Below are 19,066 nucleotides of genomic sequence, written 5' to 3'. Positions count from 1 at the left end.
TCTTATTTTTCTCTATTATCTCTCTACTTTTTATCCTAATCTTCATTTACAATGTAATTTTTAGAATGCTGATCTGTTTCCCAAGTCCTTTAGTAGTAGGCAGATGAAAAACAATTTAATTTTAAAAATTAAGAAATAATACATATTTAAATAAATAACACATTTGACATTCTAATAAAGAAAGCCATTTGGAGATTAATTCCAGGCCATTTCTATTATTTTCAGATTAGTTTTCAATTGTTACTTTGTTAACTATAGTCAATGAAGATTTTGTTATTCATGTATTTATAGGGCTGGTTAGCCATAAATATTTTATGAATGGAGACATTTTTAGTACCATCTAATGGCAGTCAAGTAAAAAAAACTTTTTTCCAATTTAGAACTTATTTGCATAATCAAAATAAGCTGTACAGCTAGAGTTGCTTCTATATGAAACTGAACTTCTACATTCCCTAATGCACCAAACAGGCAACTAGAAATCCGTCCCCAAGCAAGTGGTATGAGTGGGAATGAAGCAGAAGGGATATTTTAGAATGAAGCCAAAGGATTTCTGCTTTCTTTATCAGGGCAAAGATAAGAAAATATCTATGTAATAGAATACATTAATTTTATGTGAAGAGTTATTTTAATTTTAGAAGCTCATGCATCAAGACTCCATTCTCCACACCCCAGTAAATTTCCTGACAAAATACACCTTGACTATTACATTAACATATTTAATTTGTGTTGTTTTACAGCAGTTCTTTATAAATCTTTGATCAATTTAATATACTGATCTAATAAGGCATCTTTGATCTCTGATAGATTTGTTTTAAAACTGAGTCATATCTTTGTTTATTCTATTGGAATTTTTTATTGAATGAGAGATGAACAATGTGGCTTATGTCAGAGATAAGTAACTCTTACCCCAGTCTATACCTGTTTCTTTCATATGGCTCCTAGCAGGATTTGAGAAATTTGTTGACTGTCACATCCTTAGCATCGGGATCAATGGATTTTGTTGTGTGATGCATCTGAAGGAGAGTTTAGTGATAACACCAGATGCTAGTACCTTTCATCCTCATCTCAGTGTTTTGGTTTGATACTTCCTTCTACAATACAAGGAAGGGGCACTAGGCAGACTGCAAAAGCTAAATTCTAGCAGATATTTTTTTAAGTCAACAAGAAAGAGAGATACTGGTTGTGACAGTAGTTTAAAAAGCTTCGGAAAATGCCTGTCTTCTGCTACAGTATCTTCTTTTTTAATGAACATTTATCTATATCTATCACTTGGCTTTAGAAGCCCTGTGTGCTCTTTACATCATTGTCCATCAGCTAAATTATAATTCATCCTTCACAATCCAGCTCAGTCATCACAGCTTCTGTGAACTTTCACATATGCTGCTCTGCCCTCATTTTAACAGTTAGGCTTTTTTTTTTTTTTTGCTATTCAACATCTGTGAATTATATATCCTTCTTTATGTCATTTATAGTGTTTTGTATTCATTTGGCCCACCTACTGTAGAACAAGTTCTATATGAGATGAGTATTATGCCTTTCTTATCTTTATTTCTCAGAAAAAAAGTATATTTTGGTGAAAGAAAAGGTAAATTAATGGAACTAAGTTATGTTTAAATTATCATCTATTTAATTTTCTCTATGTTTACAAGTTAAAATATTTTAAAGTAAGTTGTTGTTTTCATATTCTTTTATTCCTGCTAAAAGTTATCTCATGTTAATTGCTTTGGGGTTTTTTAACTTTATGTAATATTTGATTGACTTTTCTCAACCAGTGGATCAATATCTATTTCTAAAGGGGAAAAAATGTTTACCCCTATAATTGAAGGTTAAAAGGAAAAAATATTTGACCTAAAAGCTATTCTAAATTTTTGAAGGATTCTTATGAGAGGACCATAGTCATCTATATGTAAAGTATAGATTTAGAAAATATACGCATACTTTCAAGCCAGAGAGATTCAGAATTTGCCACAAGGAAAACTTTTCAATATAAAGGTGATTCACCAGTTGAACAAATAAGTGTATAAATATATCAGTCTACAGAAAAATATAGAAGTAGCACTAAAAAATAGAGATCTATGGCCGCTGTCACATGTCACTGTTCTAGCAGTCTTATCAATGCAATAAGAAATAGGAATTATAAAACTTGGACTTAAAATGATCAAATAATCATTATTTTTGGATAATATTAACTCCTATAAAATCCAAGACAATCTGTTAAAAATATGTCACTAATAGAACAGTCTATAAGTGACTGGATCTATATATAAATCAGTTGCTTTACTGTTCCCACAAAAACACTTATAAAATTAATAGAAAATTCTGCTTCAAATTTGGAGGTAGAAGAGTGAGGAGGACTTTCACTACAATGGTAATGACAAGAAAAATCTAGGCTAAATAAATATCATATTTTTCTGTGAGGCTATCAAAGAGCAGGTAATGCAGAAAAACCTGGACAAACTGAATTTTAGTAAGAAGTAAGTGTTTCATAGTTGAAGGGAGAGCTGTGGAACTTTCTATATCTGAGGGTGGGTACTTGGTCCCAGAGGTATAAGCCTGATATATATATATATATATATATATATATATATATATATATATATAGGGAAAATCTTCAGAGTCAAGAAGAAATCAGCTGTCAACTGTCAATGTGCCCTAGTGGCATGACATGAGATCTAGAAGAAGTCCAAATGCCAAAACAAGTAGCTCAGTTCCCAAATCCTATTATGCTCTCCATTCATATTTTGCCAAGAAAGTGTCTGCTGAAGTGGGCCTAGAAATGGACTCCTACACATTCTTCCAGTGATTGGTTCCAGAGATATGAAAGGGTTGAATCCAAATTTGAACCAAAAAATCTATAATCTCCTGCCAATTTAAATATGAATAAAATCAAAACAATGACATCATCAGTCATTGGGAGTTGGGATAATCACAAGTGAACTCAATGTAATTAGAGCCCAATTTCAGTTCAACACAGTCAATATAGGCATATTTCCAGATGACCAAATTATTAAAATTAGAATGAAAATAGTATAGCAAATATTATAAATATTTTAAAGAATTTAAAGGTAAAAATACATGTAGTAGATAAAGAGAATATAGCATTTTAGAAGAGAAATGATTGCTCTAAAAGGAATAAAATAAAAGAAGTTCAAAATCTTGATGAGCTTAACAGCAGATGGACAGTGCAAAAAAAAAGGTTAATGAATTTGAACATAGTTATAAAATAACCACATGAAAACAAAGAGAGAAAAAATTGAAAGAAAAACAGAGGATGAGTAACCTGTGAGATAATATCGGGAGTTCTAACTTACGTGGAGACAGGGTTCCTGGAAGAAGGAAAAGAGAAAATAGGCAGAAAAAAATATTTGAGGAAACAACTGCTGATAAATCTTCAGATTTTGTGATAAAACAGCAGCCTATGGATCAGAGAAGCTCAGTGATTTTCAAACAGTATAAATACAATGAAAATCACATCTTAGACATATTATAGTAAAAATTACTGAAACAAAAATAAAGAAAAAGAAAGAAACTTAAACCATCTAGGAGAAAAAAGGATGTTACATACAGGGAAATGATGAAAAGAATGATGGCTGACACTTCATCCGAAATAATGGAAGCCAGAAGATAATGAAATATCTTTAAAAACTTAAAAAAAAAAAAGTCAACCTGAACTCTGTTCAGTGAAAATATTCAAAAATGAAGTTGAAAGACATTTTCATTTATATCTGAAGTGGTATAATATCAATTTCTGGTAGAATATTGTAAGTTAAGAATGCATATGATGGTCCATAGAGTAACCATTTTAGGAAGTTTAGGTAAAGAAATGAGAAAGAAATAAAATAGAATATTTAAATAACTCTACTAATCCAAAACAAGTTAGGATAGGCACAATTAAAGAACAAATGCAAAAGAAAAAAAAAAGAAGAAAAAGAAGAATGAAAACAAATACTAAGATGGTAAACTTAAATTCAACCATATCAATAATTACATTGAATAAAAATATATAAACACACCAACCAAAAGGCAAAGATTATCAGACTGGCTAAAAGTACAAGATTCTAATATACACTGCTTACAAGAGATGTACTTTAAGTATAAAAAACAGATGGATTAAAAGTAAAAGGATGGAAAACATAAATCATGAAACACTTTTCATAACAAAATGGCAGTGGCAATATTTATACCAAAGTAATCTTCAAGACCAGTAGTATTACTGGAAATAAAGACATTTCACATTGATAAACAGTCAATTCTTCAAGAAGAAAATATCCTAAATGTATTAGTATATAATAGTAGAGTTTCAAAATATATGAAATAAAATTTATAAACTAGGGAGAAAATAGGCAAATTCACTTCCATATGTGAAGATTTTTAAATGACTTTCTTAGCAATTAATAAAAGAAGTAGCTAAAGGATCTATAAGAATATAGAAAAGCAAGCAACACTACCAGTGAGCTTAAATGATATTTATTGAACACTATATCCCAGCCTGGAAAACACCCATTCTTTTCAAATGTACTTGGAAAGTATATACTGGTCCATAAAGAAGTCTCAATAAATTTCAAAGGATTGAAGTCATAGTGCTTATTCTCTGACTACATGGAATTAAATTAAAAATATGTGAATGATATCTCATTTCTAAATGATACCTCATTTAGAAAATTTCTAAATATTTAAAATTAACTCATTTTTAAATAACGTGTAAATCAAAAAAGAAATGACAAGGGAATTTTTTTAGTTGAAAGTTTAAAAATGAAACTACAGCATTATCAGCTTTTAAGATGCAGGTAAAGTGTTTAGGAGTTAATGTTTAGGTTAAATGATTATCTTAGAAGAAAAAGATCCAAGCCTTTCCATGTTCCTTATTAAAAGAGCTATCAAAAGAATAAAGTAAACTCCAAATAATAAGATATAGAAAATAATTAAGATCAGATATCGATGAAATGGAAACAGATATCAAGGCCCAATGTTGGCTTTCAAGAATAATGGGTAGGGCTTCCCTGGTGGTGCAGTGGTTAAGAATCCGCCTGCCAATGCAGGGGACACGGGTTTGAGCCCTGGTCCGGGAAGATCCCACATGCCATGGAGGAACAAGCCCGCGAGCCACAACTACTGAGCCCGTGTGCCACAACTACTGAAACCCACACACCTAGAGCCCATGCTCCACAAGAGAAGCCACCACAATGAGAAGCCCACACAAGGAAGAGTAGTCCCCGCTTGCCACAACTAGAGGAAGCCTGCACACAGCAACAAAGACCCAACGCAGCCCAAAATAAATAAATTAAATAAATAAATTTATTTTTAAAAAAAGAATAATGGGCAGTGGAGGGTAGATTTTGAATTAATTTTAAAAATCAGTGTGATTCATCACATTAATAGAGGGATTGGAACAAAGTATCATATTTTCTCAATAGATCTGGAAAGGATTTGACAAAATTTAATACCTACTCATAATGAAAGCTTTCAGCAAACTAGGAATAGAGGGGGACTTTCCCAATTAAATAAAGGACCACTTTGAACATCCTACAGCTAATATACTCAATGGTGAAACAATATGTGCTTTGCTTCTAAGATTGGGATCAACATTCAAATTTTACTAGTGGTCCTAGCCTCTGCAATAAAACAATAAAATAAATAAAAGTCACAAATGTTGGAAAGGAAAAGGAAAATGTCTTTATTTGTAGTTGATGTGATTTTGTATGTATATTCAATCTCTAAGTACTAGAACTATTCAATAATAAGAATTCAGAAAGGTAGCACATACAAAATCAATTTAGATAAAATTAATCAAATATACTAATAATAAATAGTTGAAAAAAGTGTAAAAGTAGCATTTAAAAGAGCACCCAAAGCATAATACTTAAATTTAACAAAATAAGTGAAAAGATTCTACACCCAAAATTGTAAAATGACTTAGGAAAATTAAAGTAAATATCAATAAATGAGAAGAGTTATCATGATTGTGGATGATAAACAAAAGGTTGTTAAAAAAGTCCTTCCCCTCAAGTCAATCTATAGGCTTAATGTAATTTCAATCAAAATTACAGCAAGCTTTTTTAAAGAAATTCTCAAGTTGATTCTACAAGTTAAAAGGAAATTCAAAAGGTCTAGAATATTTGAAAACAAGATTGAATATAGTCTGATGAATTTGTCAGACTTATGCTATCTGACTTCATGACTTAAAATAAGGCCACAAAAATCAAGACATTGTATTATTTCTGAAGTACTGACAAATAGATTAGAAATAGACCCAAATTTCCATTGTCAATTAAATTTGGTGAAGTTAAGGCAATTCAATGAGGAAAGCACAATATTTTCACCAATGATATTGTGTAATCTGGAGTGATCTGGAAAAAATGAAGCTGGATCCCTACCTCACATCATACATACAAATTGATCTGAAATGGAGTCAAAGTCCTAAAAATAAAAGCTAAAATTATAAAGCTTTTAGGAGAAAAATGAGAGAATATCTTGGTGACCTTGGTGTTGGTAAAGTCTTCTTAGGGTAAAAAAAGCACTATCCATTCAAACATGATAAATTCAACTTCTTCGAAAGATGCTAAGAATATGAAAAGACAAGCCACAGAATGAGTCATAGGCTACATATATGTTTTAGTAAGAAAATACCAAGCAGTTTTCTGAAATGGTTGTTCCATCTTACATTTACATACAGCAGAATTTAGTTTTTAATTTTAGCCATTTTAGTGAGTATTACATGGTATCTCATTGTAGTTTTAATTTGCAGTTCCCTGATGATTGATGGAACTGAGCATCTTCTTTGTGAACCTTATTATTCACATATCAGGGTTTGTTGATCATGACTGTTCAAACTTTTTAATTTTTTAAATTCTTTTATACAATTTTAAAGGTTACATTCCATTTACAGTTATTACAAAATATTGGCTATTGTCCCCGTGTTGTATGTACAATGTATCTTTGTAGCCTATCTTATACCCAATAGTTTGTACCCCCACTCTCCACCACTATATAGCTCCTCTCCCCTCTCTCCATTGGTAACTACTAGTTGGTTCTCTGTATCTGTGAGTCTGCTGCTTTTTTGTTATATTTACTAGTTTTTTGTATTTTTTATATTCTACATACAAGTGATATCATAGAATATTGGTCTTTCTCTGACTTATTTTCACTTAGCACAATGCCCCCCAAGACCATCCATGTTGCTGCAAATAGCAAATTCCATTCTTTTTAATGGCTGAGTAGTATTCCATTGTATATATACCACATCTTCTTTAGCCATTCATCTGTCGATGGACATTTATGTTACTTCAGCATCTTGGCAATTGTAAACAATGCTGCTTTGAACATTGGGGTGCTTGTATCTTTTTGAATTAGTGTTTTTATTTATGTATTTATTTATTTATTTTTGGATATATACCCAGGAGTGGAATTACTGGGTCATATGGTAGTTCTATTTTTAGTACTTTGAGAAACCTCCATCCTGTTTTCCACAGTGGTTGAAACAATTTACACTCCCACCAACAGTGTACAAGAGTTCCCTTTTCTCCACATCCTGGCCAGCATTTGTTATTTGTGTTCTTTTTGATGATAGCCATTCTGACAGGTGTGAGGTAATATCTCATTGTGGTTTTGATTTGCATTTCCCTGATGATTAAGCTGTGTTGAGCATCTTTTCATTTGCCTCTTGGCCAGTTTCATTTCCTCTTTGAAAAAAATGTATTGAGTTGTAGGATTTCTTTATATATTCTACATATCCATGTCAGTTATGAGAATTTGAAATTCTGGTTCAAGATTTTTTTTTTCATATCTGTAAATGCTTTTTAGCAGCTCTTGCATTCATGCTGGGGAGCTGTGTTATAGTTTCCTATAATTATAGTTTCTGTGCTTGGATTTTGGAGGGAAGAATTTTCTTCAGCTAAAATGTTTTGGTTCTCAATTTCATTTTGTTCTTACAGTAGCTGTATAGGATATTATATGATAATTTCCAGTCATTTTGAAATGTCTTACCTGTTGCTGAATATGCATTACCAATGGTATATCAGTTAGGATGAAGGTTTGGGGTAGGTTTTTTGGTTCAAGAGAGACACATCCTGTTGTTTTTGTGAATGGTGACAGAGGGTGCGCTCTGTGTTGATTTGTGTGTTTCCTGATTTTTATGATTCTGTTTTGTTAATTCAGAACTCTTAATTTCCTGTTTGCTTCCTTCTCTGACGCTAAGAGATATGGCTCCTTGTAGTGCTTTCCCTTTCCTCTGGAAGCAGTGCCTTCCACGGATTGCTCTTTCTTTTCCTGGACCCTTTCAGGCCTCTTTCTTTGAATATCTCAGTAGCCAATATTTTGTTCTCAGTGTTGTTGTTGTTGTTTGTTTGTTTGCTTGCTTGTTTTTTTTTAACTCAGGGAGGAACTGACTTTCAGGGGGTGATTTTATCTGACTTCTGCCATGGCTGGGTCCTTGCTGCCCTCTGCCCTTTTCTGTTCATTCTTCTACTCTCAACTCCAGTGTGAACTCTGGTGCTGACTCTTCTGGTTTAGAATGTTTATTTCTCTGTTTCACATATTGAAGTTTTTAGAATTCTCTGTCCCCTAGTGACTCTATAGGCTTGGGTTATGGTGATTATATTTGTTCTCCTTCATGATCAGAATGGTTTTTAGAGAAAAATGCAGAAATATTAGGCCGCTATCATTATCCAATGGGAAGCTGAATCATCTGGAATAAAATTTTAAATGTTATAGTCATGAATATGCTAGAAGAAACTATTAAAGACTACTTTTTATTATTTTGTGAGGAAGGAAGTACTTTCTAATTAAAGCACAAATTCTAGAAGAAATTAAGAAAAAATGTTTTAAAATTTTGAGTCATTTTATTTTAGCCTGTAGAATAATGAAAAACAACAACATGAGGTTAAAAAACACACAGCAAACTGGGAGAAAGTATTTGAAGCATCTATCTAGACAAAGGATCAGTGAGGTATCACCTCACACTGGTCAGAATGGCCATCATCAAAAATGTCTACAAATATAAATGCTGGAGAAAGTGTGGAGAAAAAGGAACCCTCCTACACTGTTGGTGTGAATGTAAATTGGTGTAGTCACTATGGAGAACAGTATGGAGGTTCCTTAAAAAACTAAAACTAGAGCTACCATATGATCCTGCAATCCCACTCCTGGGCATATATCCAGAGAAAAACATAATTAGAAAAGATACATGCAACCCGATGTTTGTAGCACTATTTAAAATAGCCAAGACATGGAAGCAACCTAAATATCTATTGATGGGTGAATGGATAAAGAAGATGTGGTATATATGTATACAGTGGAATATTACTCAGCTGTAAAAAAAAAGAATGAAATAATGCCATTTGCATCAACATGGACGGACCTAGAGATTATCATACTAAGTGAAGTAAGTCAGACACAGAAAGACAAATACCATATGATATGACTTATATGTGGAATCTAAAAATAGGATACAAATGAACTTATTTACAAAACAGAAATAGACTCACAGACATAGAAAACAAAGCTATGGTTACCAAGGGGAGCAGGGGAGGAATAAATTACAAGTTTTTTTAAAAACAAGGATCAACATCTAATCCTTCAAAAATTTATTGAGGGCTTAGAATGAAACAGGCACTGTTCTAGATTTATATTTTAAGGGATGGAGATATGAGGTAAATGAAATAAATGATAAAAGTATAGTACAGGCTGGAGATGGTGAGTGCTATGCAGAAAGGCAAAGCAGACGGGTGATTATAATTGTTAATAAACCAGTCTTAATGGGTCTCTCAGAGAAGTTGAATTTGAGAAAAGGCCTGTTAAAAAAATGAAATACCAAACCATGCAGATACCTGGGAAAGACGTTTCCAGGCAGAGGGAAGAACAATTACTGAGGTAGCCAGAATGGAGAAAGGGAGGGGAAACATAATTGGAAATGGGAGACATAGTGAAGGCTGGATTATTTAAGATGTTGTAGGCTATTGTGATGACTTTGGCTTTTACTTGATGTGAGACAAGAAGCCTTTGGTGGTCACCAGATAGAGGAAAAATGTGACCAGAATTGTCCTTTGATGGGATGACTCTAGCTATTATTTTAGAATAGACTATAATGTGTGTGTGTGTGTGTGTGTGTGTGTTGGGGGGGGCATGGAGCAAGGATGGAAAAAGGGAGGTCAAAAATGTTAGGGGAGATAATTACAATAATCCAGGAGACAGAGAATGGTGACTCATAACATATGATGACCCACAATATTTAAAGAACTCAAATAGGGGCTTCCCTGGTGGCGCAGTGGTTGAGTCCGCCTGCTGATGCAGGGGACACAGGTTTGTGCCCCGGTCTGGGAGGATCCCACGTGCCGCAGAGCGGCTGGGCCTATGGGCCATGGCCACTGAGCCTGCGCGTCTGGAGCCTGTGCTCCGCAACGGGAGAGGCCACAACAGTGAGAGGCCCGCGTACTGCAAAAAAAAAAAAAAAGAAAAGAAAAGAACTCAAATAAATCAAGAAGAAACCAATAAATAGACCTTTGAAATTGGACAAGAGACATTTGTGTGCACAACTCCCATAAAAATATATGGCTGTCTTTATGGCTAACATATATATGAAGTTTTTAATATCACCAATAATATGAAAAGTGAATTGAAACAAACCTAAATTCTGATTCTTTCATCTCAGATTTTGAAATATCGATTATTGGCCAGAGTATGCGGATGTGGTCATTCAAACTCTGAAAAAGTATTGGGTTGGCCAAAAGTTTCCTTCGGTTTTTATGTAAAAATAAAAGACACATTTTTCATTTTTACCAAGAACTTTATTAAACAACGTATTCACCATTTTGTTCTTCTACCTTCTGCCATTTTTCAGGCAACTTCATAACTCCCATCTTCCCAGAACTTTTAATCTTTTTGAGCAAAGAACTGTTCTAGGTGCCTTTTACTGTCTTCCAGGGAATTGAAATTTCTCCATTAAGAGAATTTTGTAAAGACCAAAATAAATGGAAATTCAAAGGTGCAATGTCTGGTGAATACAGCAGGTGAATCTGAACTTTCCAGCCAAGCTGTAACAGTTTTTGCCTGGTCATCAAAGAAACACGTGGTCTTGCATTATCCTGATGGAAGATTATGCATTTTTTGTTGACTAATTCTGGACGCTTTTTGTCGAGTGCTGTTTTCAGTTGGTCTAAGTGGGAGCAGTACTTGTTGAAATTAATTGTTTGGTTTTCCAGAAGGACCTCATAATAGAGGACTCCCTTCCAATCCCACCATATACACAACATCCCCTTCTCTGGATGAAGACTGGCCTTTGGTGTGGTTGGTGGTGGTTCATTTCGCTTGCCCCTTGATCTCTTCTGTTCCACATTACTGTACAGTATCCACTTTTCATTGCCCATCACAATTTGTTTTAAAAATGGAACACTTTTGTTATGTGTAAGTACAGAATCGCATGGGAAGTATGGCCAAGAAGGTTTTTTTCACTTAACTTATGTGAAACCCAAATATCAAAGTGATTAATATAACCAAGCTGGTACAAATGATTTTCAGTGCTTGATTTGGATATTTTGAGTATGTTGGCTATCTCCCGTGTGGTATAACATTGATTGTTCTCAATTAATATCTCTATTTGATTGCTATCAACTTCAACTGGTCTACGCGACCATGGAGCATCGTCCAGCAAGAAATCTCCAGCATGAAACTTCGCAGACCACTTTTGACAAGTTCGATCAGTCACAGCACCTTCTCCATACACTGCAGAAATCTTTTTTTGCGTTTCAGTTGCATTTTTACCTTTCTTGAAATAATAAAGCATAACATGCTGAAAATGTTGCTTTTTTCTTCCATCTTCAACATTAAAATGCCTGCATAAAAATTCACCAATTTTGATGTCTTTTTTTAAATATGCAGTGAAATGACAGCTGTCACATGCAATCTAACAAAATTGTTTCGAATGATGTTAAAGACAACTAAGCGCTATTAGAGCCATCTTACGGAAAAACCAAATGAACTTTTTTGCCAACCCAATATTTGAATTAATTATTAGTTTTCAAAGACCATATGGCAATATGAGTAAAATTTTTAAAAATTAATCTCTTTGACTGAACATTATCTTAGAGCCTACCAATATGCAAGCAAAACTGCTTGTTGCAATACTACTTTTAATATCAAAAAATTAGAAACCAACTAAATGTTATCTAAGATAAAATTATAAAATAAAGTATGTAAATGTATTTAGTTATTAGAGAATATCACGTATCTTTGTGAACTGAAGTGGAAAGATATCTGCTCTATGTTACCAAGTGAAAAACACTTACAGAAGCATTTTTCACAATAGCTGAGATATGGAAACAGCCCAAATGTCCATCAGTGGATGAATGGATAAAGAAAATATATATACATACACAAACAGGTACAATGGAATATTATTCAACTGCAAGAAAGAAAGAAATCCTACCATTTGCAACAAAATGGATGAATCTGGAGGGCATTATGCTAAGTGAAATGACCCAGATAGAGAAAGATGAATACTGTAGGATCTCACTGATATGTGGAATAAATTTAAAAAAAAAATCAAGCTTGTACAAACAGGGAGTAGAATAGTGGTTACCAAGGACTGGGGAGATGTTGGTCAAAGACTACAAAGTTGCAGTTATATAGGATGAAAAAGCCTAGAGAGCTAATGTATAGGCATGATGACTATACTTAATAATACTATAATAATACTGTATGGAAAGGTGCTAAGAGAATAGATATCAGATGCACTTATCACACACAAAAATTAGTACCTATGTGAGGATATAGTATGTTAATTAGCTTGACTGTAGTAATCATTTCACTATGTATATGTATAAATCATTGTGTTGAACACCTTAAATATATGCAATTTTATTTTGAAAAATTTAAAAACTTACAGGTTAGTGTACGTGATGCAATCCAATTTCAGTAAAGAAAAAACAGATAAACAATGACATACATGTGTATAAATATTTCTGAGAAAAACTTTGCCAAACTGTTGGTAGTAGTTTCTCTGAGGGTGACAGGTAAACCTATAGAGAATGTTCACTTTCAGCTTTTATAGTTTGAATTTTATGTAATTCTATTGTTTCTTCATTTTCAGCAAACCTTTGTATTGAAGTTTAACATACAAACAGAAAAGTGCAAAAATCATAGGTGTACTGGTTGACAGATTTTAAAACCTGAATAGCTTTATGTAAGCAGCACGAAATTACTAAATAGAATAGTACTGATCCCCCAGAACCTCTGCATTGTGCCCTGTTCTAAACCCCAACCAGGATTACCACTATCTTGACCTCTAATACCATAGATTTATTTTGCGTGGTTTTACACTTGATGTAAAAGGGATCATGCAATATGTATTCTTTTGTGCCTAGCATTTTTTTTTTTTTTTTTTTTTTGTGGTATGCAGGCCTCTCACTGCTGTGGCCTCTCCCGTTGCGGAGCACAGGCTCCGAACGCGCAGGCTCAGCGGCCATGGCTCACGGGCCCAGCCGCTCCGCGGCATGTGGGATCTTCCCAGACCGGGGCACAAACCCGTGTCCCCTGCATCGGCAGGCGGACTCTCAACCACTGCACCACCAGGGAAACCCTGTGCCTAGCATTTTTTTTTATCCAATATTTTGTTTGTGAGATTCATGCCTGTAGTTGCATGTGGCTATATTTTGTTCATTCTCATTGCTATATTATACCTCATTTATTTATCCTTTCTGCAGTTTGTGGGCATTTGTGTATGTTCCATTTTAATGGTATAATAAAAAGTATTTCTATATACATACTTGTATATTTTTCTGAAGCTGTGTGTGTGTTGGGGGGCGGATATATAACTTGGAGTGCAATGGATAGACCAAAAGGTATGCATATATTTAGGAGATATAAATTAATAAGTACTGCCAAGCAGTTTTTCAGAATGGTGGTACCAATTATACTCCCACTAGTAGTTATGAGCATTCCAGTTGCTCTACGTACTTGAGTATATTTAGTATTTTCTATTCTATTTTAGCCATTCTGGTGGGTGTTTAGTGGTATTGCATTTTATTTTGCATTTCCTGATGACTAACAATGCTGAGCATCTTTTTCATACATTTATTTGTCATTTGGACATCACCTTTTTGAAGATCTGTTTGCCCCCATTCTTTTAATGAGTTATTCATCTTTTTTTATTGATTTGTAGGAATTATATATATTTTTATTGGATATGTATGTTATCAGAAATATATATTATAAATATCTTCTCCTGTTATGTTAGTTACCTTTTCACTCTCTTATTTGTGCCTTTTCTTAGACAAAAGTTCTTAATCCTAATACAATTTATAACCATTTCCCTTTCTATTATACTTTTACCTGTATTGTTTAAGAAATCTGCCTATTCCATGGGCTTGTCACTGTACTGTTTTTATGATTAAATTTTTAAAGTTGCAAACACATTTACATAAAAGCTAAGTATTTCCATGCGGATCTTGGATTTTCAGATTTTTTTTAAATGTGAGGCCATGGATGTATGTCTCTTTTATATATCTCTGTATCCCAATAGCCCAGAAGGGTGGCTGCACAAAGTATATTTTCCTAAAAATATTCCTTGGATGAATGAATAAATTTTTCTGTTGACATAGAAAAATGCTCTATCATTTCCCCAAATACTTGAAGGAAAAAATTGAACTTTAGAATATCTCCTGTTTTCTTTGCATCAAAATCTAAATTTTAGCAAGTGAGAAATATTTATTTTTCTGCCCATTTAAGTCAGCATGTCTCTTTAACGCAAACCTCTAAAAAGAAAAATGCTTTGGTACTGCTCTGCTCTGCTCAACATGTCTTCTTATTCTTGAGCCCAGGATGAAAGCACATTCATGAGGCACAGGAGAAAATAGGAGTCAAGATCAGTCACACAGTATATATTTAAAGCTTCTTCTCTAACATGGTACCACATGTCTGCTTCCATTTCTTTGCCTGAAGCAAGTCACGTGGCTGAGCCTAAAGTCAGCGGATGGGGATGTATAAGCATATGATTGACTACACAATTTAAGGCATTTAGCTCAAAAGATAGGGTTTATCAATGTCTACAACATTGTCAAGAACATGATGTTTCAATGGAAGTGTGCATTTTAAAAATTTCTTTACTTGCAAAAAAACCCCTCATTCATTATAAATCTTTGTAATGTAAGGAAACAATTTGACCATATGACAGCAAATCAAGTTACTTTACTAAATCTTCATTTCTCACAAGAAATACCCCTTGATCTGTGTATTCTATTTTAGTTGGGCTAAATTTTATATAACATTTCTGTGTTATGGAAGTGTAAAAGCTGGAAATTAAATGGTGTGTCTGAAAAACATATGCACATGCATATTCTTGAATAACGTATGATATTAGTTGATTTTTTCCCAAGTATAACTTGGCTAAATATTTCTGTAATTCTTATTGTGATTCATAATTTCATTCATCAAATTTCCCTTCATCTGGGGACGAGTAGTTGTATTCCCGGACTGAGCAATTATTATTTTCTTCCCTCATTCAAATCCTGGCTTTTGCTCCCCTGGTTACCACCATGTAGATGCCTACAGCACCCTGGTAGAGAGTGTTGTTGTCTTCATATTCTGAATTGTAGCTATTTTTATGAAATAACCTTCAGTTGTTTAATTTTAAAGCAATAATCTTAATTATAGTATTTGATAACACATATGAAATTTTAAAATGGTCACAGAAAGGTAAGCCATCTGTAGAAGAGAGCCACTCTGAACCAAAAGGAGAGAAGCTTAAGAGAAGAGTTGATAGAAATATGATTTTTCTCCAGTCAGAAGGTACACCAGATTTTGGCCATGTCTTTGCTTTTGTTGGCAGATGTGTCCTCCTTATATCTGACTGTGTCACCCTAATAATTTGTTTCTATGTCTCCCATTTCATTCTCTACCAGATTTTTCTAGTGAGACCTCAATACCCACTGCCTACTCATCCATTCCGTCAAAAATTATCACCCAGCAGTTTGGACTCTGCTCGTTCTACTCAATTGAAAAAGATAGTAATTACCAGCTCTGTGAGCTTTTCTTCAGCTCTCATTATTCTGGACCTATAGGAAATGTTTACACAGTTAACTAACTTTGCCTTCTTAAAGTTCTCTCCTACCTATGTTTCCATTTTACAATGTGACCCTGATTGTTCTAACTTTATTATTGTCCCGATTCTTTCCTTCTCTTAAGTCTGGGGCATTTTTCCCAGTGGCCCTTGCTCTGTCTCCCAGGGACATGATTTATTGGCAGGTGATTGCCAATTTATTTTTCTAGCCCCATTTTCTCTTCTGAGATTTAGTTTCTCATTTCCAAATGATGGATAGTTTTTTTCCTTTACATCATTAATATAAACTCACTGTGCCCCAGATGGAGCTTATATCCTCAACCCCATATTGTCTTCGGTACCTGACCTTTCTAGTCCTGTTAATAATGCTACTTTTCCCTCAGTAATTGGTGAAAAGAATTGACCATCTTACCCCCATCATCACCTCATAACCACTTGTTTTAAGTGGTTCTTAAACACTTTTTTAAGTGGTTCTTAAACCACTTTTAAGTGGTTCTCTTCTGAAATATATAGACTCCATTCTTTCAATACATTTAGTTATGTGTCAGTCCTTAATTAAAATCCTTATCATCTTACTCCCCCAAAGCACAACAATATCCTAGCTGGTTCTTCTGTAGTTAAGTTATCTACATCCTCCAGACATTCCACTGTTAGTTTGCTTGCCTTCATCTTGACTTTGAGCATCTTCTTCCCTTCCTCCACCCAAATTTTAAAGCCTTCCTTTAGTCTATAGGATAAATTCCAAGTTTTTTAGTCCACTTAGTAGGAGAGGTGGAGTAATAAAGCTCATATCAGGGGTTCAGGTGAGTTTGGATACTGAAAAGTGATGTATAGGGACAAACAATCTTATTCTAGGAAGTGAGAGAGGCGCCAGGTTGGACCAGGTACTGAATCTAACATCAAAAGTGTAATATCCTACAAGGTGGGATAAAGAGAATCAGAGAGTGTGAAGTAATGAAATATCAAAATGAGTAGGACAGGTATGTTTGAAAAGGACCAAAAGCATAAAATCTAGAGGACAAAGATTCAGAAGCTAAGAAGGCCAGGAGAAGTTTGAGTTGCCTCTTTGGAAAGCCTGAAGCCCACACGCCAGACTTGCCTTTGCTGGTATTAAAATAATTCACTCTAAAGATAGTTATGACACAATCTTCCTTTCCATCTTTTTCTTCTACTCAAACTTCTCAAGCCAGATCATCTATATATGGCCTGAGATGGGGTCTTGCCTGTTTCTCCAGATTCATCTCTTAACTGCCTCCTCCACATCCAACTTTCCTTAATATTTTCCCTGCCTCCAGGCCTTTATACAGTTTCTTCCAAAGTCCTTCATATTCTCTGAAAACAAGCTCAAGCATCTTATTCTTTTGAAACCTTTCTTAACCCCTTTGAATCAAATTATATCTTGTAAACAGGTCTGTATCACTTATCACACCTCACTACAGTTTTTTTTTTTTTTTAATTCTTTTTCACCAACTAGAATTTAATGTCAGGCACTGGCTTGTTAGTTTTTCTTCTTTATTGTGTATCAGAGTACTCAACAAATGTTACTGTTCCACAGAAAATGTATTTTATAAAATGACAATCTGATGCTCACAAAATGATTTCTGACCTCCTGCCTCCACACCTGTGTTAAAACTTCTTCCTTACCATTATTGTACCTTCCACCTCCTTTCTTCACATCCATTTACTAAGTACACCAGGACACCATGTGATTTCCAGGGGTAGAAAGATGAATCAGACATGGTTTCTGATTGCAGGAACCTGTTGTAGTCTATTGAATCCAGGGTAAATCCCTCAGCTATGTAGGAACTTTGGTTACCAGCCCAGCATGAAGGCAGCTCTGTCCCCTTCCAACTTACACAATCCTGGTTGACTATATTACTAATCAAATCAATAGACATTAATTATTCAGTTTTGTGCTCTTGAGCTGTCATTTGGTTCTCATGTATGTTCTTGACCTCTTATTTGATTCTCCCTGTATGATGTGTCTGTTAAGACACACACATTTTATATCTCCAACTAAACTGGAAACTCTTGAGAGCAAAGATCTTAAACTTCTTTGCCAGTTTCAGTACATTAACAAAATGTCTTACACTGAGGAAGAGCTTGATAGTACGCATTGAGTGGGTGGGATACCCGTAGAATGGAGGTTGGGCCAGGTGGTGGTAGTGCGAAGACATCATAGAGAACTATTGCATGCTTCCCCTGCTTCCTGAGCAGGGGTAATTTCTGAGAGACAGGAGCACTGTGTGTCATGGGCAGTGCTGGTAGCTGATCTGAAGGGTGAGTGGAGCCCCTGGAATTCTGAAGGCTGCAGACCATTTGGTTACAGGATGGCATCCCAGGAAATTGGCTCTGTGGACCACTTCATAGCAGATTTTTCTCGTTTTTAGCTTCTACTACTGGACAAGTTCTTTAAACTTCATAAGTATTTTAAACGAAGCTCCTTGTGTTTCTTTCACTCATGTCAAAAACCCATTTATTTTTATGACTCTGATAATATTACCGCATTGATCCCCTGGTGTCCAATTTTGGGTTGACAACATATCTTTTTATGTTGATGAGTTTTGCATATATTTAAACTTCATTATATATTGATTAGCGGGAGTGCAGGCTTGAGTTTCCAAGTATGGGTTGGCATTCCTAATGGGATACAGTTAAAACCAAATGGCTGGGACCATCCCAGTGCATTGCTGTGTATAATTCCCTGACTGTACTCACTACATCATAAATAATAATGAAAGTAAATGTACGTTTATCAGAAAGAATCAACAAAACCCAGCACTGATTCGCTGATTGCACTTGTCTCCCCAGGCATTAAGGCCAGCTTTCGAACGAGGGTGCCTGAAGGTTTGATTGTCTTTGCGGCATCACCTGGCAATCAGGAAGAGTATTTCGCAATTCAGTTGAAGAATGGACGCCCTTATTTTCTTTTTGATCCTCAGGTAAATGAGTAATCATAAGAGTTGATATTTTTGAGAGTTTACCAGGTACCAAGTGCTTATGTTTTCACAGTGAATC

General features: G+C 34.5%; 1 protein-coding gene across 2 annotated transcripts in view; it reads left to right on the top strand.

Annotated features, from left to right (window-relative positions):
- The window catches only part of USH2A (usherin), a gene marked incomplete at both ends in the record, with an annotated part of 794,746 nt that overhangs the window by 282,090 nt on the left and 493,590 nt on the right, over positions 1 to 19,066 (top strand). For both annotated transcript variants that reach the window (XM_081220997.1, XM_081220996.1), the window contains one exon: positions 18,860 to 18,990. In XM_081220997.1, coding sequence (XP_081077123.1) covers positions 18,860 to 18,990 — 131 coding nt within the window. The remainder of the gene's footprint in view (positions 1 to 18,859; positions 18,991 to 19,066) is intronic.

Source organism: Mesoplodon bidens (assembly GCF_964165515.1).
Source record: "Mesoplodon bidens genome assembly, chromosome: 2".
NCBI classification, from domain to species: domain Eukaryota; kingdom Metazoa; phylum Chordata; class Mammalia; order Artiodactyla; family Ziphiidae; genus Mesoplodon; species Mesoplodon bidens.
Note: the sequence above shows the minus strand (reverse complement) of the source record. Positions and strands in the feature narration are given on the sequence as shown.